The sequence below is a fragment of the Kluyveromyces lactis genome (assembly GCF_000002515.2).
Source record: "Kluyveromyces lactis strain NRRL Y-1140 chromosome E complete sequence".
Lineage (NCBI taxonomy): Eukaryota > Fungi > Ascomycota > Saccharomycetes > Saccharomycetales > Saccharomycetaceae > Kluyveromyces > Kluyveromyces lactis.
This window is the reverse complement of record NC_006041.1, coordinates 259140-282997: the sequence shown is the minus strand read 5'-3', so window position 1 is coordinate 282997 and position 23858 is coordinate 259140. Positions and strand designations below refer to the sequence as shown.

General features: G+C 39.6%; 14 protein-coding genes across 14 annotated transcripts; 7 read left to right on the top strand and 7 right to left on the bottom strand.

Moving 5' to 3' along the window:
* Positions 1-168: 168 nt before the first annotated feature.
* RVS167 (amphiphysin) lies at positions 169-1455 on the bottom strand (the record flags this gene model as incomplete). Its single annotated transcript, XM_454083.1, has 1 exon — positions 169-1455. The coding sequence occupies one exon, from the start codon at positions 1453-1455 to the stop codon at positions 169-171; it is 1287 nt and encodes a 428-aa protein (XP_454083.1).
* A 955-nt stretch (positions 1456-2410) lies between these two features.
* On the top strand, positions 2411-4033 carry CIN10 (Cin10p; the record flags this gene model as incomplete). The annotated part of the gene is made up of 1 exon (XM_454082.1): positions 2411-4033. One exon carries the CDS (start codon positions 2411-2413, stop codon positions 4031-4033), a length of 1623 nt encoding a protein of 540 aa, XP_454082.1.
* Positions 4034-4060: 27 nt separating this feature from the next.
* MUS81 (Mus81p) lies at positions 4061-5905 on the bottom strand (the record flags this gene model as incomplete). Its single annotated transcript, XM_454081.1, has 1 exon — positions 4061-5905. The coding sequence occupies one exon, from the start codon at positions 5903-5905 to the stop codon at positions 4061-4063; it is 1845 nt and encodes a 614-aa protein (XP_454081.1).
* A 469-nt stretch (positions 5906-6374) lies between these two features.
* On the bottom strand, positions 6375-8903 carry EFT1 (elongation factor 2; the record flags this gene model as incomplete). Its single annotated transcript, XM_454080.1, has 1 exon — positions 6375-8903. One exon carries the CDS (start codon positions 8901-8903, stop codon positions 6375-6377), a length of 2529 nt encoding a protein of 842 aa, XP_454080.1.
* A 559-nt stretch (positions 8904-9462) lies between these two features.
* VPS17 (retromer subunit VPS17) lies at positions 9463-11118 on the bottom strand (the record flags this gene model as incomplete). The annotated part of the gene is made up of 1 exon (XM_454079.1): positions 9463-11118. One exon carries the CDS (start codon positions 11116-11118, stop codon positions 9463-9465), a length of 1656 nt encoding a protein of 551 aa, XP_454079.1.
* Positions 11119-11394: 276 nt separating this feature from the next.
* KLLA0_E02949g (putative haloacid dehalogenase-like hydrolase) lies at positions 11395-12127 on the top strand (the record flags this gene model as incomplete). Its single annotated transcript, XM_002999346.1, has 2 exons — positions 11395-11485; positions 11586-12127. 2 exons carry the CDS (start codon positions 11395-11397, stop codon positions 12125-12127), a joined length of 633 nt encoding a protein of 210 aa, XP_002999392.1.
* A 2082-nt stretch (positions 12128-14209) lies between these two features.
* Positions 14210-15220, top strand: KLLA0_E02927g (acetate uptake transporter family protein; the record flags this gene model as incomplete). The annotated part of the gene is made up of 1 exon (XM_454077.1): positions 14210-15220. One exon carries the CDS (start codon positions 14210-14212, stop codon positions 15218-15220), a length of 1011 nt encoding a protein of 336 aa, XP_454077.1.
* A 1545-nt stretch (positions 15221-16765) lies between these two features.
* ATO3 (putative ammonium permease ATO3) lies at positions 16766-17566 on the top strand (the record flags this gene model as incomplete). Its single annotated transcript, XM_454076.1, has 1 exon — positions 16766-17566. One exon carries the CDS (start codon positions 16766-16768, stop codon positions 17564-17566), a length of 801 nt encoding a protein of 266 aa, XP_454076.1.
* Positions 17567-18162: 596 nt separating this feature from the next.
* Positions 18163-18795, top strand: NKP1 (Nkp1p; the record flags this gene model as incomplete). Its single annotated transcript, XM_454075.1, has 1 exon — positions 18163-18795. One exon carries the CDS (start codon positions 18163-18165, stop codon positions 18793-18795), a length of 633 nt encoding a protein of 210 aa, XP_454075.1.
* Positions 18796-19023: 228 nt separating this feature from the next.
* On the bottom strand, positions 19024-19353 carry RPP2B (ribosomal protein P2; the record flags this gene model as incomplete). Its single annotated transcript, XM_454074.1, has 1 exon — positions 19024-19353. The coding sequence occupies one exon, from the start codon at positions 19351-19353 to the stop codon at positions 19024-19026; it is 330 nt and encodes a 109-aa protein (XP_454074.1).
* Positions 19354-20248: 895 nt separating this feature from the next.
* On the top strand, positions 20249-21103 carry ORT1 (Ort1p; the record flags this gene model as incomplete). The annotated part of the gene is made up of 1 exon (XM_454073.1): positions 20249-21103. One exon carries the CDS (start codon positions 20249-20251, stop codon positions 21101-21103), a length of 855 nt encoding a protein of 284 aa, XP_454073.1.
* Positions 21104-21229: 126 nt separating this feature from the next.
* Positions 21230-22144, bottom strand: KLLA0_E02817g (uncharacterized protein; the record flags this gene model as incomplete). Its single annotated transcript, XM_454072.1, has 1 exon — positions 21230-22144. One exon carries the CDS (start codon positions 22142-22144, stop codon positions 21230-21232), a length of 915 nt encoding a protein of 304 aa, XP_454072.1.
* Positions 22145-22481: 337 nt separating this feature from the next.
* On the bottom strand, positions 22482-22649 carry KLLA0_E02795g (uncharacterized protein; the record flags this gene model as incomplete). Its single annotated transcript, XM_002999345.1, has 1 exon — positions 22482-22649. The coding sequence occupies one exon, from the start codon at positions 22647-22649 to the stop codon at positions 22482-22484; it is 168 nt and encodes a 55-aa protein (XP_002999391.1).
* A 729-nt stretch (positions 22650-23378) lies between these two features.
* Positions 23379-23702, top strand: COI1 (Coi1p; the record flags this gene model as incomplete). The annotated part of the gene is made up of 1 exon (XM_454071.1): positions 23379-23702. One exon carries the CDS (start codon positions 23379-23381, stop codon positions 23700-23702), a length of 324 nt encoding a protein of 107 aa, XP_454071.1.
* Between the last annotated feature and the right edge of the window lie 156 nt (positions 23703-23858).

Genomic DNA, 23858 nt, shown 5'->3' with positions numbered 1-23858 from the left:
TATCCTTTAAAAGCTATGGGGCATTCTTGAATTAAACAAGGTTAGAGTATATAGTAACTACAGGCTAGGAGAGCTTTTCTTTTGCTTTATTATTTTTTTCAAGTTCAGTCTATACACAGCAGAAAGGGAATGGAAAGTGACCAAGAGATTAGTTTTCTTTTGTTTTCATTATTGTTTCGATAGTTCGACGTAGTTCCCAGGGAATACACCTTGGACGCCATTGTAGACACCGACCCACCATCCTGCTGCATCGGAACGATCCACGACTTGGATTATGGCACCAGCAGGGAACGTCAAATCACCTTCGGCTTGGGCCGTGTAATCGTATAAAGCGGTACATGTCTCCACTCCTGCACTAGTGGGAGGAGTGTATGATGCCTGGGTCGCAGTGGTGGGCACCGAATTGTATCCTGCGATACCAGCGGCACCTGCAACACCTCCGATTGGATACTGTTGTTGCTGTTGCGGCTGTTGTAGTTTTGAGTCATAGCCCATCTGTTGTGGCTGTTCAGGCTGACCGTATGTTTGGCCGTATGCGGGTGGGCTCATTGGACTTCCAGGACTTGAGTCGTCAGTAGCACCATATCTTCTTCTGGTTAAATCTAGTTTGGCCTTCGAGTATCCCAGCTTGAAATGAGTAATGGTTAGTGCATCTGTTTGCTCTTCAATGTTGCCTCTTTTAGCTTGGAATGCCTCCAAGATGTCAGTATCCAGGTCAAAGTATGGGATCTTCATGTCTTGGAACCTGTTGTATAAGGTGTAGAAGATATTCAATTGCATGTAGTAGAATGAAACAAATAATGGTTTCACGAACTCTGATTCCAATTGGAAAAGTATAGGTAATTCAGTTTTCAACATATCGTTGTAGTAGTCGTATTCTTGTTGCATTACGGCGACTTGAGCCTCGGCTTTATATTTTTTCTCCTCATCCTTTGGCGTTGGATTCTGTTTTTGTTCATATTTGTTGTACGTGTTCAAGCTCCTATCCAAATCTAGCTTTTTATGGTTTCTCTTGGTGGACATCTTTCTAATGTAATTAATAATGTTCAAAAGCTCTTGTGCTGGTTTAACAATTTTCTCGTCAATCAGAGTTAGATCAGGCTTTAAAGTAGCTTGCAACTCAGAAACAATTGCACTGTACTGCTCACTCGCTTCAATACCTTCTGGATTGTCTTCTGGCACAGCGGCATTGGGATCGGACATCTTACCACTAATTGGCTTGAAAATTTCCGACATTGCCTTAGAAAATCCAATTTGATGCTCTAGCATACCGTTCACGGCATTGAAATATCTCTTTGACTCATCGCTCAACTTCTTCGTTTCCGATTCCAATTCCTTGAAACGACGATCAGCATCCTCATAAACAGGATCAACAGTCTGCTGACCCATGTTCAGTTTTTGCCTAAAAGACTGGGGTGCTCTGGCGACAGCTTTTGTAAAACCTTTGAACGACATGACTCTCTAGGGGGAAAATATATTGATTGTTATTTGCTTTCTTATTCGCTGTATACGCTCTAAACTTCAAAACTTAACGCTTTTTATCTGTTTAAATTCACGTTCTTCGTGTTTTTTATTTGAGTGCTCTCTCTCTTTGCCCTTATAATAAATTAACTTTCTTTCCCTCGACAAAGACGCTTGTTTGTCCTTCGAAAGATTAATTTAAGTTCAGATTTGCTCTAACAGACAACTCGTTGACACGCTGATTAGATATATATACCGCTTCAGTTGCCTTTCAAGTTTGCCCCTTTTACATGCCCTTCCAAAGTGATGAAATTGAAATTGTCCAAAGTTTGAATTTTTTTGAAATTGTATTGTGCATCGGCAAAAGCGTACAGAAAGGAAAAAGGCTTGGCTTAGTTCATCGGAAATTGGCCCAATGCATTTGAGCAGTAGGCTTGTGAAAAGTTAAGGGGATGGTCTATACTGTTATTAACGCCCATTGGTTCTCCTATTGGTTGTAATTTGAGTGCGTATCACTCAAATATGCTGCAAGCTTGACCTTGTTTTTTTTTAGGCCTGCTGACTCTAGGCTAATAGTCAATGTACCCTTCGGTTGAGAATAGTTGTGGAGCAAGGTACATAAAGTGCAGCAAGATTCTTGGTAGGATATAAGTTAGGTATATTTTTACATAACGGTTGTTTCGTTATGGATATTACAAGTAGTTTCGAGAAGTTACTGTCATTGGAGATGTTGTTTGTCCTCTTTTCATTTTAATGTCTTAATATAGTAAATGACACTTTAAATTACCGAATGGGATTTAAACCATTTTCTGACTCCAAGGCTCGAACAAAGATTTACAAACTTTAAACACTTGCTGTAATATCCCACCGATCTGTTCATAGAGCGGCGTTCTTACAATCCGTTGGACAGCAAAATCCAGCATATATTCTCTTAACCTGGTACCGTATTATGGTGGACGATATTGTACGATCTTCCTCACCGCAGCGAGATAGCAGTGTCGAAGATGTGTATTCGGATTTGTACTCCACTTTCTCTCAGATGACCACCACCACTGCAAATGATATTGAACAACGACCATACCCATTCACATGGAGGACGGGTATTATGTTTGTTAGTTCGACAATTGGTGGGATGCTTTTCGGTTACGATACTGGTGTAATTTCTGGGGTTTTAATAGCAATGAATCCAAAGGATTTAAACTTTCATAGTTTGGAAATTTGGCAAAAGGAAATAATCACTTCTATAACATGTGCTGGTTCATTCATAGGATCGATAATAGCATTCCCCTTGGCTGACAGATGCGGTAGGAAACACACGTTAACGGTTTGTTGCATCATTTTTGCTGCCTCATCGATGCTAATGGCAGTTTCTTACACTTTCGAGATGTTAGTCACCGGTAGGCTGGTCGTTGGTATAGCCGTTGGCATCGCAGCTCAATGCATTCCAATATATTTAACGGAAATTTCACCGGCAAAGATAAGAGGCACCATGCTTACGTTAAACTCTATAAGTATCACTGGCGGGCAATTTGCGGCGTATGTCATTGCATATTTCATGATTGACAATGACCACCCTCAATCAACTGCAGCCTGGCGATATCTCTTCGCCCTAGGATCCATCCCAGCAATTGTATTTCTGTTGACATTAGATTTTATTCCAGAATCTCCCAGATGGTTATTATCTAAATCAAGACTGGTGGAGGCAGAATTGGCACTGCATAAGGTGTACCCTGCTGCGACGGTTCCTGAAATACGGCATAAGTTAAGAAAATTGACTAGTGATTTGAATAAACTAAGATACCATAATGATGAGACCGATCCATTGCTTTTCCCTGTGAACAAAAGAAGAAGCGTTGCATCAACAAGAACTGGAAGATCTTCTTTGGGTGCTACGTACTACAATGAGCAACTAGGTAAAAAAAGACATAGATGGGAGGGAAAAAGTAAACGAGCCTTAATCATTGGCTGTGTGTTAATGTTTTTTCAACAGACAAGTGGCTTCAACGCATTCATGTATTATTCCGCAACGATTTTCGAGCAAGTAGGATTTACCAATCCTTTAGTTCCGGCAATCATCGTTGCGTTTACAAATTTTTCTTTCACCTTACTAGCAATGAAGTTGATTGACACGATGGGAAAAAGAACCTTGCTACTCATGACTATATGGATTATGACAGTAGGTTTGTTATTATGTTCTGTTGGTTTCGAATTGAATAACCTAGCGCTATTGGTTGTATCTGTGATTGTTTATGTTGGTGCTTACGCTACTGGTATGGGAGTAGTACCGTGGAGCAGTGTCGAATTTTTACCCCTGAACCGAAGAGCTGTGGGCGGATCTATGATTTCCTGTACTAATTGGTTGACTAACTCTGTGTTGTCTTTGACTTATTTAACTATCACAGATAGGATTGGAAACGAAAATACGATGCTACTCTTTGCCTTATTTACTATATTCAATTGGCTGTTCGTTTATATTTGGTACCCGGAGGTGAAAGGTTTATCACTTGAAGAAATAGGTCAAGTGTTCGAAAATGGCGTGGATGTCCACTTCATTTATAGAAATTATCATTAAATAATGAGATTGTATTATTTTTGTAGTTCACAGTTTACCAAAAGTTTCCCATAAAGTATGTGACAGTGATTTTCCTATCTTCCTGTTACCTGGTGCATCTTTGAGTTCATTTTGTATCAATGTTTTTGCATCTGCTTCTGCTGCACATCTTCTATAAGCTTTTAGTAGAGTTTTGAACGTTGGATATCTGGATTGAATCATTAGTGCTTTTTCCAGTGAGATACCTTTAACTGACATAAGAGCGCGAAGATAAAGTTCCTTTACCGTCATAAGGTTTGTTTTTACCATGGCTGATTGCATTGATTCATAGTTATGACAACATTCAATTTCTTTATTTCTTTCGAACTCTGTTCGGAACATCTTCAATGAGGTTAAGTATATGCTCTGATTAGTGATATGATCATGGTTTATTACAACAAGAGACTTTCTTGAATAAAGCTCTTTGATGATTAACGACATATCAGTGAGCCATTGCACGGTTGTGTCAGCATTCCTGGTTCGTTTAATATGGAAATCATTATAAATTACTGTAGTCCAAATACTCGTTTTCATCATATCAGCACTGTCACTGACATTATAACCAGTAGTCTCTTCCACGAGGTAAAATATGTGCTTGCATCCTGTCTTCTGTAGCCTGTTCTTCTGCTCCGAAAACCTGTTGTCTCTTATACTAATAACCAAATCATCTAATCGTTTACGTTCCACAATGAAATCTAACGCGCACTGTTGCCCTGATTGTTTATGCTTTGCAAGCCATATCATGTCGCCCACCGTGAGACTCGAGGATTCAGTTTCTATCCCCCGTTGCAACAGCTTCCTCGCAAAAAACCCTCTATCTTCTTTCGATCTCACTTCACGATGATCAATATGTAAAATTATGTCGTAACTGTCTGGTTTCCAGAGCTCGTATTTTACGCCTTTCCAACGACCTTTTGATACCTTTTGCTTTGGTATAGGTGTTGAAATTTCTGCCGAAACCTCAGGTTCTTCATTCTGCTCAATTCTGCTGGAGTTTGCCGTTGCATCAAGAAACAATCTTGAAGAATTAGCACTTTCGTTGATAGACATATTTGCGTGATTCATAAGTCCGCTAAAGTTCACCGTATGATCATGTTCATCATTTGTAAAAGAATTCTGAGTGTTGCCCCTGTTAAGTCGCCTCTCGTATACACTTGACACATCAAACTCAATATTGTTGGCTGTCTTCAAACTATCTGCTAATATAGTGCCTGCTTCCGTTAGGCTGAATTGAGATGGCCTTCCTTGTTCTATTACTAAATCATTAGTTTTCAATGATTTGATGGCGCTCCAGGCGCTATAAAACTCTTTGGTGGACGGATTTTTCTCGTAACTCTGATCACAATATTTTGATGCAACAGCTATAAGTTGTCTACGTGTGCAAGCCGTCCCATCCTTATCACATCCCAATTCTAATAGGCCTAGCAAAATGCCATAACCGCCGCTTCTATTCCGGGGAATGTATTTTTTCTTGCGACGTTTCCTAGTACCCTGGCTTTCATTTTCCTCTGGCTCTAAGGTTCGTACTCTTGTTTTCTGGGTATTACTGGGGTTGCTGTCATTCTGAGTGGACTGTGTGTTATCCGTTGAGCTTGACTCCTCAGGGAAAGAATATCCATTCTCTTCGCAATACGTTTTTAGGCGCTTCGATAATTTATTCATAGTAGTCTGTCCAATACCTTTAACTTTAAGGAGATCTTTAGGATGATATATAGGGTCGGGATAATTCTTTAAGGCAAACAATGCTCTGTTCAAGACCATCACTAACTTTTCTTGATGAGCTGATGTACTCTGGTTTACCTCTTGCTGAAGGAATTCAGCATAAAGCTGTTTCGCATCACTAGGAATGGACATTTGTAACTGAGGGAGATATCAAAAGTATGTGACACCCTATGAATGGCTCTCGTAAGAACAGCCTGGAATCACCTCTATTATGTATTTCTTCTATCAGGCACAGCGATGATTAGGTTTTTCATCTTCCATGATATAATTTCTTGATCTTTACGTGAATGTAAACAAAAATATAAAAGAAATTAGATCAAGCTCATAACTACGCCGAGCACATCAGATGGGTTAGAAAAGGGGAAAGAATCGAATTTCACGATGAAAAGAAATGGAAATGCTTCCCATCGTTCTCCATTTTGAAAATAGAAATGGACTACGTGTTCTTATTTTTTTGTTTATATGTTAGTATATTGCATTAAAGTATACTTACTGATTAAAAGACTTCTAAGATAGGAGCTATACAAAATAAGGTATGAGTGTATTTGTACAAATATAAAATTCCATTGAAGGAGAACGAGAGACTACAATAAGAGCTTGATTACAACTTATCGTAGTATTCTTGCCAGCCTGGAACTTCTTCCTTCATACCTTGTCTCTTTCTAGCAGCCAAGACAATTTCACCAGCCTTGGTGGATGGGTCCAATGGGTCAGTACCTAGAGTGGCCCAGTGATCGAACACCATCTGTGGGAAAGCTTGACCACCGGTAGCTTGTCTCAATTCACCAGTGAAACCGAAAGATTCGTTAATTGGCAAGTAAGCCTTGACGGTGAACAATGGAGTACCTGGTCTTTGTTCTTCAGAGACGACTTGACCTCTCTTCTTGTTCAAGACGGAGTAGATACCACCAATAGCTTGTTCTGGACATTGAATTTCGACCAAGAAGACTGGTTCTTGAATCTTTGGTTCAGCCAACAAGAAACCGGCGTAAGTAGCCCTTCTCATGGTTGGGATGATTTGACCACCACCTCTGTGAATGGCATCAGCATGCAAGGTAACATCCAAGATGTTAACTCTAACGGATCTCATTTGTTCACCGAAGATTGGACCCTCCTTGGTAGCCCATTGGAAAGCAGCAACAACGGAGTCCTTGATTTCGTTCAAGTATTGGACAGCCTTAGTTTGGTCAACAACCAAGTTTGGACCGTTACCGTCAGGACCGAAACACCAGATCTTTCTGGCGTCAGTGACATCCCAGCCGAATTCATCAGCCATAATTCTAGCTCTGGCCTTGAAATCATCTCTTGGGTTGATCTTACCACCTTCGATAGCCAAAGAAACTTCTTCATCGATTGGTTGAGCCTTCAAGTAGATTCTGTTATGCTTGTTTGGAGACTTAGACAAAGCAGTTTGGGAAGATTCACCTTCAACAGTTTCTCTGTAAGCGACAACTGGAGGAGAGATCTTCAATGGAATACCAGCGTGGTCGTTTTCCAAATCTTGCAAACAAATTTCCAAATGCAATTCACCGGTACCAGCGACAATATGTTCACCAGATTCGGACATGGAAACCAAAACACATGGATCGGACTTGGACAATCTCTTCAAACCTTCGACCAATTTTGGCAAGTCGTTAGCATTCTTAACTTCGACAGCGACTTGGACAACTGGAGAGACAGAGAACTTCATGACCTTCATGTTGTGAGCACCTTCGAAAGTGGTCAAAGTACCGGTCTTCAACAAGAATTGATCGATACCGACCAAACCGATAATGTTACCGGCTGGACAGTCATCGATTGGTTCGACGAATCTACCCATCATCAAAACAGCTCTTTGAATGGCCTTAATGAACAAATCTTCCTTCTTACCTGGAATGAAGTTTGGACCTTGGATTCTAACCTTTTGACCAGACTTAACGGTACCAGCGAAAACTCTACCGAAAGCGTAGAATCTACCCTTATCAGAGGTAGGAACCATCTTAGAGACGTACAACATCAAATCGGACTTTGGATCACAGTTCTTGATAGCAATACAAGCTGGATCATCAGATGGACCTTCGTACAATTGTTCAGCTCTGTAATTTTGAGCAGTAACTGGAGATGGCAAGTGCAAGATGATCATTTCCAACAAAGCATCGGCAGCTGGCAAGAATTTTCTCATGACAACCTTCAACAAGTTCTTACCTTCCAATTCCTTTTCGTCACCCTTCAAGTTGATTTCTAACTTCTCCAACAAGACTGGAATTTCTTCCTTCTTGAAGTTCATGATGGCAGCAAACAATCTGAAGATTGGGTCCAAGACGAACATGTTGAAAGCTCTTTCCAATGGCTTACCATCGGCGTCTCTTTCCTTGTTAGTCCACTTCTTGGTCTTTGGGTTGAAGTAAGAGTCACCCCATAATCTGTCCATCATCTTTTCTCTGTCAACACCGAACTTCTTAGAGTATCTGTTGGCAAATTGTCTGACGGTGAAAGCCCAACCGTGCAAACCGGAACCGAAGGCAACAGTACCTCTTTGTGGGTAAACTTGGACATCACCCAAGACTTCATCAGCGTAGGTGGAGATGATAACGTTGACAGATTCAACGGTTCTGGAGAAAGATTGGTACAAATCTTCCTTGGAAACTTGCAATTCCAACAAAGCTCTGTCAACCTTGTTGATAACAACAACAGGCTTAATTCTTTCAGCCAAAGATTGTCTCAAAACGGTTTCGGTTTGGACACAGACACCTTCAACGGTATCAACGACAACCAAAGCACCATCAGTAACACGCAAAGCGGCAGTAACTTCAGAAGAGAAATCAACGTGACCTGGGGAATCGATCAAGTTGATCAAGAAAGCGTTACCGTCAGTCTTTTGCTTGATATCCTTAACATCATCGTCACTCATTTCAGAGAATAAAGAAATAGCAGTAGACTTGATAGTAATACCTCTTTCTTGTTCATCCTTTCTGGTATCGGTGAAACGAGCTTCACCTGCCTTGGCAGCAGAAATAATACCAGCTCTTTGCACCAAAGAATCGGTCAAAGTAGACTTACCGTGATCGACGTGGGCAATAACGGACATGTTACGGACATTGGTAACCTTGTCCATCAAGGAACGAATTTGGTCAACAGTGAAAGCAACCATCTTGAATTAAAGAATTTAGGTTAGCGGTCTGTGGAGTTTGCTCTGGTCTTTTCAGAGAAAACAAATCCAAATGGAAGCAGAATACAATGAAACAATTAAGCAATAATCTAATTATCCAAACTAAACCAAACTACTAAATAAATGAAACCATTACAAAAGATCTCTTTGTCTTAATTGAAAAGGAGTAACATGTAGATGAGATGGTTTAAACTAAATTTAAAGAAAAAATTTTTCTCTTTTCACTATAACTGAGAAAATCAAATCGATGTGATGAGCTTACAAAAAAATTTTTTCCTAATTTGCGTTATTCTACTGAGTATTCGTTTCGCTGGTGTTTCCCTAATGTTTCGCAGGCTGCGTCTGCGCTACGATTTTCTGGCCCTAAGACGCCCAGATTTTATTTGCGTGTTTTTTTAAAATTTTGTCTAGTCGTTGTAAGTGATTATAGTCACGTGGCGGTTGATTTACGTATGTAGTTTGCCTTACTATATATGTATCGACATGATTAATGAGACAGACATGCCAGTGTGTATGCATGTGTGTCTGTTTGTCTGTCCGACTAGAAAGTGCCGTCTCCTAGAAGTGATGCTGCCTGGCGTGCAGAGAGTCCCACCTGTTCGATGTTTTCTGACTGTCTGGAAGATTGTGGTTGACTAGTGTTTGTTTCCCCATGTGAGTTGTTTGGGTTGAATACTGCATTGTCAAATTCTGTAGTGACGATCCCACCAATGAGATGAGGAGTTCTGGTCTTGTCGCCAGTCCAACTGTCTCCAGAGTACGATTGAGAAGATGAGAGTGTTGAGATGGTCGGGAGGGAGGATCTACCAAGTCGTGAGAGCCCACCTTTGCCATCTGCGGTTCTTACAGTGAGACGTATACGCTCCAGTAAGGATAATTTTTTCCTGTCGTACTCTATCTTTCTCAAAACGAACTCCTTGATAGCTTGTGCCAAGGTTTCCTGCAAGTACACTAGCCATCTTTCGCGTTCAATGAGCATGTTTGCAGTGATTCGTTTCAATTTGATCGTTAGATCGTGTTCGTTTTTCGTAGACTCTTTCAGTTGTCTTATAGATTCATCCACTTTCAAAGGATTTATATCTCTTTTCGCTCTCAATTTCCTGGCATTCTCCTGTCTTTGTCTAGAAGTCTGTTGCGCTTGTAATAGTTCACGCATCACGAAATGACGATTTGTGAGTGCTTCTTTGATGATGTACGAGTCATGCTCGATGCTCTCAAGTGGGTCGAATAAAGTGGCCATGTCGAGGTTGGCTACAATGCTCTCGATGTCACCGATTGCCGTAATCACACGGCCAAACTTGTGATATAAATCTGAGTTATCTAGGGATAGTGGTTGGAACGCTTGACCGAATTGATTCACTTCTTGGCTTAGTTGTCTTCTCACAGTTGCCATTTTCAAAAGTTTTGCCTTGATCTCTTGAGTCGTATGGTAGATAGATTTGACCAATGGCCTGAATTCAGCAAGTGCCAATGTCTCGTCATAGGGTGGGCTCAACTGTTTTAAAGTCTTCCTCTTAAGGCCAGAGATTGATGATACTTTCTTCAAGGGAGTATATGTATTGAAATCAGATTCGATAAAGATCGCTACTTCATCGCTGCGAATTATCAATGGGTCCGAAGTAATTCTGTTGAACCAACTCTGGAAATTTGCGGCGGTCTTTATGGCATCTTCTTCGTTATTTATACCATATGACGTGAATGAGTTTGGTAGCGATGGTACAAACGTTTCGGGGATTGCTGCATTCAAGTATTTGAATAGCTTATAGAACTCGGTATACGTTTTTTTCAATTTCTTATGTTTAGGTTTACGGAATGTGGGTAAGTTCGTGGTACAGTCGAATTTGATCGATGGGTTTTCCTTTTTATTCGTTAATGATCCAGCCCGCTCGATCCCAGTCACTTGTACAAAGAGGTTGTATTTGTTGTTTTTCCGTTCAGGAAGAAGTTCATCAATTGGTATGTCATTCACGGCGGAGTCATTGCCATTTTCTTGTTGATTAGTTGTATTAGTGGACTCACTATCATTATCTTTGTGGCTACTATGTTCCTTGTTGTTCCTTTCTGTATCTGGCTGTTGTTCCTGATCTCCCCTGGTTATGCTGTTTATCGTTTCCGGAACCGCAAGAGGTTCTACAGGTTCTGCAAAAGGATTGTTGTCCATATCATCGTAAGGATCATATGGTACCGATGAAGTCATCTTGCGTAGAGTTTGCAGTGCCAAAACTCTGTTGGTTGGCAATGGTGGTTCCTTAACTCCTCGATTTATGCATAAATAAGTATCATTTTTTAAAGATTCAGAATTATATTTTGTTCTGGGTAGAATGTCTCCTCTAGCTTTTTCCTATTTTCCATAACGTATAAAAAAATGGAACGGTAATAGGAATGAACTGGTTCAAAAGTAAAGAGAGAAAACATATGAGGCAGTTAACCTTGACCTAGCAAGCCGGTACAAAAGACTGCATTAGTATACGTTATGCTAAGGTTAAAGGCTACTGATAAGAGTATAAGATCTTTTGTCTTTGACATGGATGGTACCTTATGTCTTCCACAGACATGGATGTTCAGTATGTATTAACAATGAACTACAATGGATTTGTAGCTCAACACCAGGCAAAGCCATTAGCAACTCGTTTTAGACTAACAAATTCTTTCTGATGACATTAGAAGCCATGAGAGAAGCTGTTGGATGTCTCGATAAAAGTATCGATATATTACATTTTATAGAAAACCTTCCCACAATAGAGGAAAGAGTCGAGGCACATAACAAAATAGAAGCAGTTGAACAAAGGGCAATGGATGAGATGCAACCTCAGTCCGGGCTTATAGAACTGTTCCAATATCTCAACGACAATGATGTCAGTAAAAGTATCTGTACAAGGAATTTAATTAAACCGGTCAACTACTTAATTGATTCATTTGTTCCTACCGAACTTAATGAGTTCAAATGTATAGTAACTAGGGAGTTTCAACCACCAAAACCTAAACCTGACCCTTTACTGCATATTGCGAGACGTCTGAATATAAACCCTTCCGAAATGGTGATGGTTGGTGATTCTATTGACGATATGCAAGCTGGCCTAGAAGCAGGTTTTACCACAATTCTACTGGAAAACGATGTAAACAAACATCTTACAAAGGATACGACGTTAGTTCATTACAGTGTCAAGAAACTCTCCGATATAATTGATCTTTTAGGCTGTATATAAAACATTGTTCACTACACTAAACGTTTATTATTTTTTTTGGATCTGAAAGATGATTTTTAGGCGTCAAAGTTAGAAAAACTGCAATCAAATTGCAACCCATATATATTAAGTACATGCTATTCACCGAAAGACGGCAAAAGGAAGGGAAAGATTAAGGCCGTGTGAGGTAAGCTGAGTTAACAACGATGGAAAACACCTTCACAAGTTCCAAGGCTACTGGCGTTTCTGTTTCACATGCGAACATTGGGTATTGGCATATCTCAATGTACCAAACCTAACTTTGACAGAAAAAACGTTTTCCTATTATGTTCCTTTTTCTATTTTTCAAATCCCATTCGCGGATGTTTCTGGGAAAAGAACCTCGAGGGACAAGAAAGGCCATTATCATTAAATAAAGCCGCACGACATGAGGCGTAACATGTAATCAAAAGAAAGGCATAATAATAAAAAATATAGTTACATCAGTAGTTCGACTGACCAAGGGAAAGGTTTTAACCCTAGTATGTTGGGATTGAACAAGGAACTTGAGGGTCTGCCATCGAAACAGTAGCTCCATCGTAGTGCTGCTAGAGCAAGCAATCCCAGATAGCAACTTTTTGAATATTCAAGTTGTGGAGGCAAACACGATTTTAAAATAAAATAAACGTACCTAGCAGTTTCAAGATGGTGCGGCTGCCCGGAATTCTTACTTGAAACTTTCTATTTTAAAAATTTTGGGTGCGTTTCTACGATATTTTAATCAGAACGTCAAGTTGAAGTGGCTGAAGTGCAAGAGAGATTCAAGATCTAGTTTATTTATTTATGAGTGCAAGACAGAGACAGAGAACGTGCCGCAATTGGATATCAATCTGTAAAAAAAATGAGGGGCAAGACGATAGCCGCATACAAACAGGTGTACGGAGAAATTAAGAAAGGAAGAGACCCTGGTAAAATTACTCCTAGAGGGATCTCTTACTAACATCGGAAATACCGAAAAAGAAAAAAAACTTAGCGTCGTTATAACACTAAGCCTCCGTCTATATTGTACAACCATCGCTTGTTCTGTACGGCTGAGAAACTGCAGTGACTGATTGACGACCAATAAAAGTTGTCTACGCAATTTCTCGATAGACAAGCGATAAAACTATCACGTAAATCGGAATATAGAGAGACAATTCAAGTTATCAAGACCCACTTACTCTCCAGTAAATCGATAGTGATCCTTCGGAGAAGAGGAGGAACTTGCTTTGTAGTTGCTTTAGGGCTGGATGGGACAGAGCATACATCTTTTAACGGGCAAATGATAAGGTTCAGCGCGAGCAACAAAGAGTAATAGATGCCAGTTTCTTGTCAATTTTAAACCGGATGTCTAGCCAGAGTGTAGTACAGGCTTGATTATCTGTAATACTTCTGTGAGAAATTCCGTGTTGGTTTTATTGTCGGTGCGCTGTGACTGTGGGTATTATGCCAACCTCTGAAAGTATAGCTCCTCGTTATAATTGGAAAAAGAAACCTTATTCTGTTTTACTACTGGAAGGAAAAGGTGTCCGATTTAACGCGAGGAGTATAGTAGAACATTTGATAGAAGTTTGGAAAACACTAATCGCAATACCCTAGGCCATTAATGTTATAGAAATTCATACTGATTCCGTGCCTTTTTTTCAGATATTTGGAGAGATAGTCCGTAATTGCAGTAGAGTCAAAGTGTCCGAACTTAGGACTGGGTGAGAATTCTTTCCTGCTCACAACAAGTTAGAGAGATATTGCTGTGGAAGAGAGAATTTTCCCCCCCATATTATCAGATTTCTCCTCTATATATATATCTGATCGGTTTCCAGATCATTTGAGGGGAAGAGGCAAAACTGTGCTCCTCTTTTGACAGATGGGTTACCAAATTATACCTTCTGGTTTGCAATAGCTTATTCTTGAGTGGAAAAGAGGGGTAATACCACACACTTGATTGTTACAGGCATATTCTGATTTTCAGCCTCAAACTGTTTCTAACATCCACCACAACAGCTGCTCCATTTCTCTTAACGTAAAGGAAAGAGAACCTAAACTGCCCCACTCCACATTCAACATTCTAACAAGAAAGGTAAAAAAATGACCGAATACCGTGAAGATAGCATTAAACAACTACCGAAGGTAACGGCCACTGAAACGTCTAATACACTCTTTACTATTGAACGGATAAACTCCAACAGCGATGAATATGACGAAGAAGATGTACCTAAAATGCTAGTCGATGAAAGAGATGATGACGATTCCAGCTCTTTTGACGGTGATGATGACGATAGCATGGATAAAAACCGTCAACGTCGTCACAATAAAAGAGCAAAAGAAGAGTACGTAGTGATTGGTGGGAAGACGTACATGACTTCTGATTTGGAACAATGGTTAGCTCGAGATCATGACCTAGAAAACCAAACCGAAGAGTTAACCCGCGCCAAGACCAACGTCACTTTACTGCAAGGTGAACTGGCAGATCTTGATACCGATCACAAAGTATACGCCAACCCATTGCCGCTAGGTTTGTCTAGCTTTGGGTTTTCTTGTCTATTACTATCGATGGTGAACGCACAAGTGAGAGGAGTCACTAACAATAAGATAGTGCTGGGCGCTGCAATCTTTTACGGTGGGATCATCGAATTAATAGCCGGTTTATTCTGTTTCCCATTGGGTGACACATTTGGTATGACTGTGCTCGGGGCATACGGAGGCTTTTGGTTAAGTTATTCAGTGATATTGACTGATCAATTCAATATCGTATCGAGTTACTCTGACGACCCGGCAATGTTGAAGAATGCGTTAGGTCTATACCTAACGTGTTGGACAGTTTTCACCACACTGTGCTGGTTATGTACTATGAAATCGACATGGGGCCTATTCCTATGTTTCACTTTCTTGGAGATGACGTTCATCATGCTTGCATGCTCTGAGTTTTTGGATAGCGTACCAATCGCAAAAGCGGGAGGATACTTTGGTATGTTCAGCGCTATGTGTGCATTCTACGTACTGTACTCCGGATTAGCCAATGCAGATAACAGTTACGTTCCTCTGAGACAGTTCTCTTTGCCCAAGACCCAAAGAGTTATTACGTCGTCACGTGTATAAGAAAATAAGACAAAGTAGTTATTATAACAAATATTCAAAATTCTTATAATGGAAAATGACAACCAACGACAAACTAAAGCCAACTTTTCTTTTGGCCAAAAAAAAAAAAAATTCTATTCAAACATCCATCTGATGTTAAGGAGGGGCACCAGTGATATTGATGCAAAGTTGACAAATTGACAAGGTAGTAAGTAGGCGGTAAATTCCTTACCCAACCAAACCGGAAAAAAAACAACACAGTATGGATATCGAATAATTACTTCAATATGATGTTACCCCACTTGCGCTCTTGAACTAGCTCCAAAAAAGCTTTCCCCTCCTCCGCCCGCCCCCACCAGGATGGCGGCCTGGCATGGCCGTCAGGTGGCTGCTTCATTTTCTCTGCTTACCCCCCTTTTCTCGTAATAAGTGTTCCCAGTATTAAAAAGTATCACCGAGATGCGATTGAAGGGGTCAGGTGAGGGGGAAGCTGCCCCACCTCCGAATTGCGGGGAGTTACACTTCCCAACTTCCATTTTGTGAATACTTTTTTTGGAGTTTTCCTATTGTAAGACCAGTAGAACTTAGAAAAAAAGCTTCAACCTGATGCTGCGTCTTCTGACTTGCGATTTCGATTATTTTTTTTTCCGGAGTATCGATTTTAGGAATTGTACAGTAATACCAATACTATGCGAACGTTCTTCTGTCTACTTCATTACCATATTCTTTTTTTTTTTTATTGTGTTGCTTGAAAAACTCCGATTACCCCTCCACACAGTAACGACGTTGAACGAAATGAAAAGTACGCAAACCGAAGAAGGAAAGAGATGAACTAAAGGGCCGGCCTCTGACAAAATGCACCTGAGATGAGCTAAGCTGAAAGAACGGATAAAGGTTTTATGGCCCGAGGGAGCGAAAGAGCGTCTATTCTCGTTACTCCGCTCTTGCTCATAGCATATCTCCAACAATATTAACCAATAACTGGACTTTTAGGGAACACCTTTAAGCTTCCTTACAAACATTCACACACCATTGTCATTACTTGATCCAATTTGATGACAAGTGACACAAACTTTCTCCCGTTATACAGCACTTCCTGTTACCTTCACTACTGTAGATTCTAGTGGTCTTTCTTTTTCAACAGTGTTTTTTCCCCTTCCTCAATTTCGCTTCAAGAGGAAAAAAAGCCCGTCAGTTGAGTTGGCTGTTTCAATTGCAAGTACAGAAAACGGTTTGTACTCAGCTAGCTTTCAGTGTGTATATTGTTGGAAGTTTGTAGCTTGGATCTAAAGCGTCACTGCCGGGATGATTGTCCAGTTTTCTCTTATTCCAGTTAATTTCATTTTTGTGTTTGAACTTGATATATAAAAGACGGACACAAACCGTCAAATTGACAGTTTCGTGGTGTCTAGTTGTCGTAGCTTTTCTACTACTGTTAATTTGGATTGATAAATAATTCAGTAGGAAATAGCCCCACTAAAAAATTCAAGACTCTCTCGGTACTTGAGGAGAGAAATTACATCATACAAGATTTCATTTTCCAAGTTGATAAATTTTATTAGGACAATGTCAATCAACTCATCACAGGATTTAGAGAAGGGTGTCACGGACACCCAAAATATTGAGGATTCTCATCAACCGTACCAGCACCATATTCACAATGTTTCCATCGATGGGGATTACGTGCGTTTGGGTAATCAAACTTATAAGAGATCGGAGTTGCTAAACGCTTTCGCCGGTGACTTTAACCCTGGTATCCATCCACGTCCTCCTCCAGCTTTGGCTAACCCAGTTCCTTTGGGTCTTGCATCATTCTCATTCTGTTGTTTGGTGCTTTCTTTGATTAATGCCCAGGTTAGAGGTGTCACAAATAACAAGGTTCTAGTTGGTGCATGTTTATTCTATGGTGGATTCATCGAATTAGTTGCTGGTTTGTTGTGTTACCCAATTGGTAACAGCTATGGTATGACTGTTTTCGGTGCGTTCGGTGGGTTCTGGATCTCTTATGGTTGTATTATCACTGACCAATTCCATGTTGTTTCTTCTTATGAAGATGATCCTCAAATGTTCAATAATGCAATGGGTTTCTTCTTGGCTGGTTGGGCTGTTTTCACATTTTTGATGTTACTGTGCACGTTGAAATCGACGTGGGGCCTATTCCTTTTACTTTCATTCCTTGAATTGACGTTCCTAATGTTAACGATAGGTTCATTCACCGGTAACGAGAAGGTTTCTATTGCTGGTGGTTATTTCGGTATCCTTTCCTCTGTATGTGGCTGGTATTCCTTGTACAGTGGTATCGCTGATGATACAAACAGTTACTTCCCTGTCAAGGCTTATTTCATGCCAAATGCACCAACAGTATAAAACTTACGCATTTCAACTCCAAAACCCTTTTGTCCACTCACGACTTAATTAAATTTTTGATCGAACATCTCGGCGCGCATGGTAAATGCACAAAAACACACATACTTCAATTCTGCTTTCCTAATGAGATAAAAAAAAAAATGGTGGTGAACAACAAGAATAACTTTGGTGGTTACCAGGTTTTCTTCAGCTGGCTGACCACTACCAGCCATCTCACCCTTATCTTTCATTGTCCCCGATTTGTTAGTTTATAAATTTTTATCAACCCCAAATTATCTATAGTTATCACGATCTCATGAACATGACATATCCTATCACATTGTTTAATCACCCCCTTTCCTTACATTCTTAATTTAATCGAACAAGCTTTTCTTCCAATGACTAAAGAGTTATCATCGTCGTTCACCGTATCATAACTTCAAAACGAAAGTAACTCTTTACCTTCATGTGTATGTTCTGTAGTGTTCTCTGTCTCTGTTTGGACGGACTTTTATCAATTTTGGAACGATGACAGAGACAAAATAACCGCATAGATAAACAAACAAACAAACAAACGGAGCACGATACACGTAACTGGACAAGAAACTGCAAACAGTATGGATCTGGAATCAGAGATCATTCAACTGGTACGGCAAAACATAAGACCAAAATTTCCTTCTTTGAATGATGAACAACAAGCAAGATTGGACAATGCACTGAAGTATGATGTGAACTACGATATATTGAAGAAAGAGCTAGTCGAATATATAGATGATTGGAAACGAAATGAATACTATGATGTCTTGACAAATATCGGTGATTTACAACGTCTAGATTTGGGAAATATGTTGAACGGAGATGGAGTTAGTTTTCCCAAGTTACACAGTGATCTAGCCAACCTACCTAGATTCAGACTTATCGATAATGAAAATGAAATGGATCAAAGTCTCCTACATAAGTATGACTCTTTAAGGACAAGACTAATCGAAAAATGCAGAGCCATTGAGCTTATACGAAGTGCAACAAATACTGATGTTAATTACCAGGATATCAATTCCATGTTATCCGTTGTGGAACTGAGACAATGGCGAGATGAGATCCAAATGGAATGGAAAGAACTGGCTCAAAATCTCGAATTAATTTTGAAAACTTGGCCTGATTTAACAGAAGAAAAGCGATCCAAACTCTTACAGCTAATCGACTCTAGTTCATTGAAATCGATATTGCACATCAAAGATAATATCGAATGAAGACAAACAGCGAGCTTGAAAAAAAAGTGAAGTATAGATATTTTATTTCTACATATTAAACGATGATTACACATAATTATTGAACTTAGTGACAATCTCCAAAGGAAGAGTGAATAAGCTTTAAAATGCGGTTCACTTCACAACTGTTAGAATACAAATATCTGCATCGAAAATTTTCGACTGGGAATGACATAAAAGAAGGTTTAGTTAACGAGTAGCTTTGATTTTTTAATCGAATAGACCGAAACCCATGTCATCGTCAGATTCTTCCTTTTCTTCTTCCTTTTCTTCTTCCTTTTCTTCTTCAGCAGAAGCGCCAGCAGCACCAGAAGCAGCAGCAGCACCAGAGGCACCACCAGCTGGGACAGAAGCCAACTTGGTTTGACCTTCAGCAACCAATTCTTGGATGGTCTTACCTTCCAAAGAGGTCAACAAAGCTTGAATCTTAGAGTCTTCAGCTTCAACACCAACGGCTTCAAGAACGTTCTTGATTTCAGTAGCGGATGGAGATTCAACACCACCTTGAGCGATCAACAAGTAAGCTGCCAAGTACTTCATTTCTGGTCCGGTTTTATTTTGAAATAATCGATTTAAGCAAGAAGCAGACTATTCCTTGGTCTATTAGGAAATATGATAATAAATAAATAACAAACCAGAAAGAACAAGAAACAAAGAGAGGTTTAAGTATATAATAAATATTCGAATTATATAGCCTTGTATTAAGTTGAACAAGTTTTAAACTCTTCTCATCTCTATTTTTTTTTCTTCAATTTCATCCAAGAAACTTTGCATCATCGTGAAAAATTTCAGACTATTCTTTGTAATCATGTACGACCACTCGCTAATTGTTGGTTGTCTCATGAAAAAAGTTACTAATCATTATACACGGAAATACAACCACAACGATATTTGAATCTAAGAGTGCCACGTCATATATACATCCGGGTAACATTCGTAAATTCTGTTTCGCATTCTCTTTCTTTTTGGACTCTTGGATCGCACGCAGTTTCCATTTAGAAGATCACAAATATATTCCGCAGCAGTGATACTTGCATATTTCATACGTACTTGATGCATACGTGAAAAGGAGCACATAATATAAACACAAGTAGGCATATAGTGTATGTATCAAATATGTACAGATGTGTTCTGATAAATGACAATTATTCGAGCTTAGAAGAAAGTTGTTATCTAAAGGCTTGTCACTTTTTGTTTGGGTCGTCTGGTGAACTACTGGAACCAATCTTCAATACTGAAATATCATTATCTATCCAATAACACAGTGAAAAGAAATAAAAAAAAAAATTCAATACTATGAGATTAAAGATGAGTCTTCAATAGTGAACGATATATAGATATTGATTAGCGAATGTGAAATCTTCAGGACGGTAAGTACATCATATCGACGGGTAGATCTATAACATCAAGGGCATACCTCCTCATTTATCATTTAATGTCAGATTTGGAAAGTGCGTTGAAAGACATCGCTTATGGATCGGTTGCCGGTGCCATCGGCAAGGTCATCGAATATCCATTTGATACAGTCAAAGTGCGTTTACAAACCCAACCAGCTCATCTGTATCCTACCACTTGGTCATGCATAAGATCTACTTACACGGATGAGGGAATATGGAAAGGTTTTTATCAGGGTATAGCGTCTCCACTATTTGGTGCTGCTTTGGAGAATGCAGTGTTGTTCGTTTCTTTCAATCAATGTACTAACTTTTTAGATGAATTCACTCAACTGAAACCTTTAACAAAGACTATTTATTCCGGTGCGTTTGCAGGCGCCTGTGCGAGCTTCATATTGACCCCTGTAGAGTTAGTCAAATGTAAATTACAAGTGTCAAATATTAGCAATTCACTATCACAAACGACCCGCCATACAAGCGTTTGGCCTACTATAAAATCTGTTATCAAGGAAAAAGGCTTATTGGGACTATGGCAGGGCCAATTGAGTACATTTGTCAGAGAGTGTCTAGGTGGTGCTGTTTGGTTTACCACTTATGAAATCATGAAAATGAAATTCGCCAGCTTGCATCCAGCAGAGAAAGAAAACCACACATGGGAGCTATTAGTATCTGGTGCCTCGGCAGGGGTTCTTTTCAACGCCAGTGTTTTCCCAGCAGATACCGTTAAATCTGTGTGTCAAACTGAGCACGTTTCTATCGTTAATGCATTGAAAAAAGTTTTAAGAACTCATGGCATTACTGGTTTTTATCGTGGTCTCGGTATAACTTTGATCAGAGCAGCACCGGCTAATGCTACTGTATTTTACACTTACGAAACACTGAAGAAAATGTTTTAAACTTGTACCTCTCGCAAATTAACCTATTTACTTTGAGGTTGACTCTGAAGCATCCAAATGCACTCATAATATATAAAGAATAATCAAAAATTCAGAATAGACTACGATAGAGGATAATATAATAGATTAGATAGACAAAGTGTTCTTCTTGTTACTTTTGGTGACTGAACGCAGAAGTTTGATAAATTTCAAAGACCATTGAATGAAACCTTCCTTGAAGAAGAATAAAAATGCTGCTGTCATGATACTTTGAACCAACTTAACAGCAACACCATTATAAAGTCCGGAGACCCCATCTTTTTTCACAATTTCGACAATCAACGACCACATCGATTTTTGATGTTTTGGATCGTTCTGCATCAAATGCATTCTAGTCTTTAATGTGATATAGGGATACGTGGTTCCTGTAGCTGCTAATTTACCTATGGCCCCCAACAAGAATGCCCAACTTGGACTCAAGACTTTTTTCCTTTGTAGTCTCAAAACAAGGTTCTTCAATTGCTCGTAGACAGTATACTGAATGATAGGGTTTGAAACAAGAACTAAAGCAGGCTTCAACCCATTGAGAAGAGTCAATGGACCATCTGTCTTCACAATGTCTATGACTGTTCTTAAGGTCGAATGGTTGCTCTTAGCAACTGTCATTCTGGTGTTAGCAACCCAAATTGGATTACTGGCAACAGCAGTCATCGAACCAGCAATGGTACTGGCCAGGATCGACTCCCAAGTACTTAAGTACTGTTTCGTTGTCAATGTTCTTGCAGTCTTTGCGCACCATTCGTAGAAATAGTAATAAACGAAATTAGTCGTAGCCATCCCGTAGACAGCACTTTCCAAACCTAAAAAGTATCCAATGATACCATTCTTGTTATAGATCTCCTTGATAGTCTCTAGCTTAGGTCTCGCCTCGTTTTCCTTCGTTTGAAGGTTAGTGGTGATGGTGACTAAAGGGTAGGTCACTGCGATTGAAGCTGCACCACCCAAAGATCCAGCAATGGCGTGCGCTAATTCATCCACATCGTTAGGATTAATTTCTGACATCTCACAAATAGCTCATACACACTTCTGGGATGGTCTTGCGAGCGATGACTTACTGCGACTCACTGTGAATCAGAGTATGGAATCTTTTTTTCAAAATTACATAAATGTTATTATTTCACATCTTTAAAAATTCAGGCTTTTGACTAAGTAAGTTTTCAGTTGTGCACATTCAGAATCTTAAGTAGTTAGAAAAATAGAGATATGAATAAGATCGGTCTATGATTTACAGGAGAGAAGTTGATAGAAGCAGTTGCGCCAGCCAAGTGTTTGGGGCAGCAAAAAGGATCATCAACTTTAGAATATTATATAAAAGCATATAAACAGGAATGGTGTTTCATCATTTAGTTTCAACGGCAGAACCGGACTTCTTCGTTTCGATTCCATGCTCTTCGGCGATTTCTTCCCAAGATTTGGCAGAACCCTTGGCATGTCCCGCCTTTCTTTCATCCATTTGACCCTTTGCAACGTACAAAGAACCCATACCGATAGCAGTCATTAGAGCCATGCCACCCCTAAGAAGAAAGGTTTTTAAGAGAGTGTATATCCAGGTCGACCCTAGACATCCATCCGCTTTTTGAAGGTTAGTAAAGTGATGAAATTGATCGGAGCGTATAAAGCAACCTCGTGCGTTAGAAATTCTGTATCAGTGTCATCTTAACATACCAGAAAGATTTAGGAGTATTCATGCTGAGAGACGGTCTATTTTTCTTGTCTACTTAATTCGTCCAATCCGAAGATACTAGTCTCTTCTCTTGCAGGTTGCAGGTTGCAGGTTGCAGCTTCTCGAACTCGGTCAATATCTAGGCACAAATAAATAAATGAACAGGTAGTTGCTTAACGTTATTACAATCTGTATGATAATGGTGTGTGGAATAAGGTGAAATCACCATGAGGTCAACATTTTTTTTCTTTCTTTCTTTATTTCCGCAATGGGTTACGGCGAACCTTTCCTCAGCGAAAGAAATCTAAGGAAAATAAAGATTTGAATTCAAATATGAGCAGGAATCAGAGATACTGAGCGAAAGTAGTAGAGGAATCAGTTAAATAAAAAACAGATTGAGAACAGCATCATAGAGCGTGTTGATAAAAAAATAGATCCTGAACGGAAGAAGGAACTATTCGGATTGAGTGACGAACCATATACCAACTTTGAGTTTTTATTTTTATTTGGCTTTTGGTTTCTAGCATTTAGCATCAGAGAGCAAACTTGGTAGATACAATCTTTTCAATAAAAATGTCTAACCCATTCCAAAATATTGGTAGAAACTTTGCGTATTTGTGTATTGGTCTTACTGCTTCTATAGTTATCGTCAAGACCGTTGTACGTGATGCTAAAGTTTCCAAGTTCGACCCGCAGAATTTGAGTGGGGATGAGAAGAAAGATGCAGATTCTTATTACGCAAACCCTGCTCTGGTGAAACCAGGGTTCCCCATGAAGAAAGAAGAAGAAACCACGGAAATAAAAAGGAAAAGTGAATTTGAAGGGGCCGGTTTATCCTACAATACAAGAAAGCGTGGTGATAGATTAGGGTTCTTGGATAGAAGAAGTAACGAATGATTAATAAGCAAGATTTTAATTCTGCAAGGCAATACACGAACCTACCCATCACACTTATTTATTAACAACACACACAAACACTGCAATGACTAAATGAAACAATCTAGAAATATATCCTGTTCTTTACTGAAAGATTCCTCATGTAAATAGTGCTTA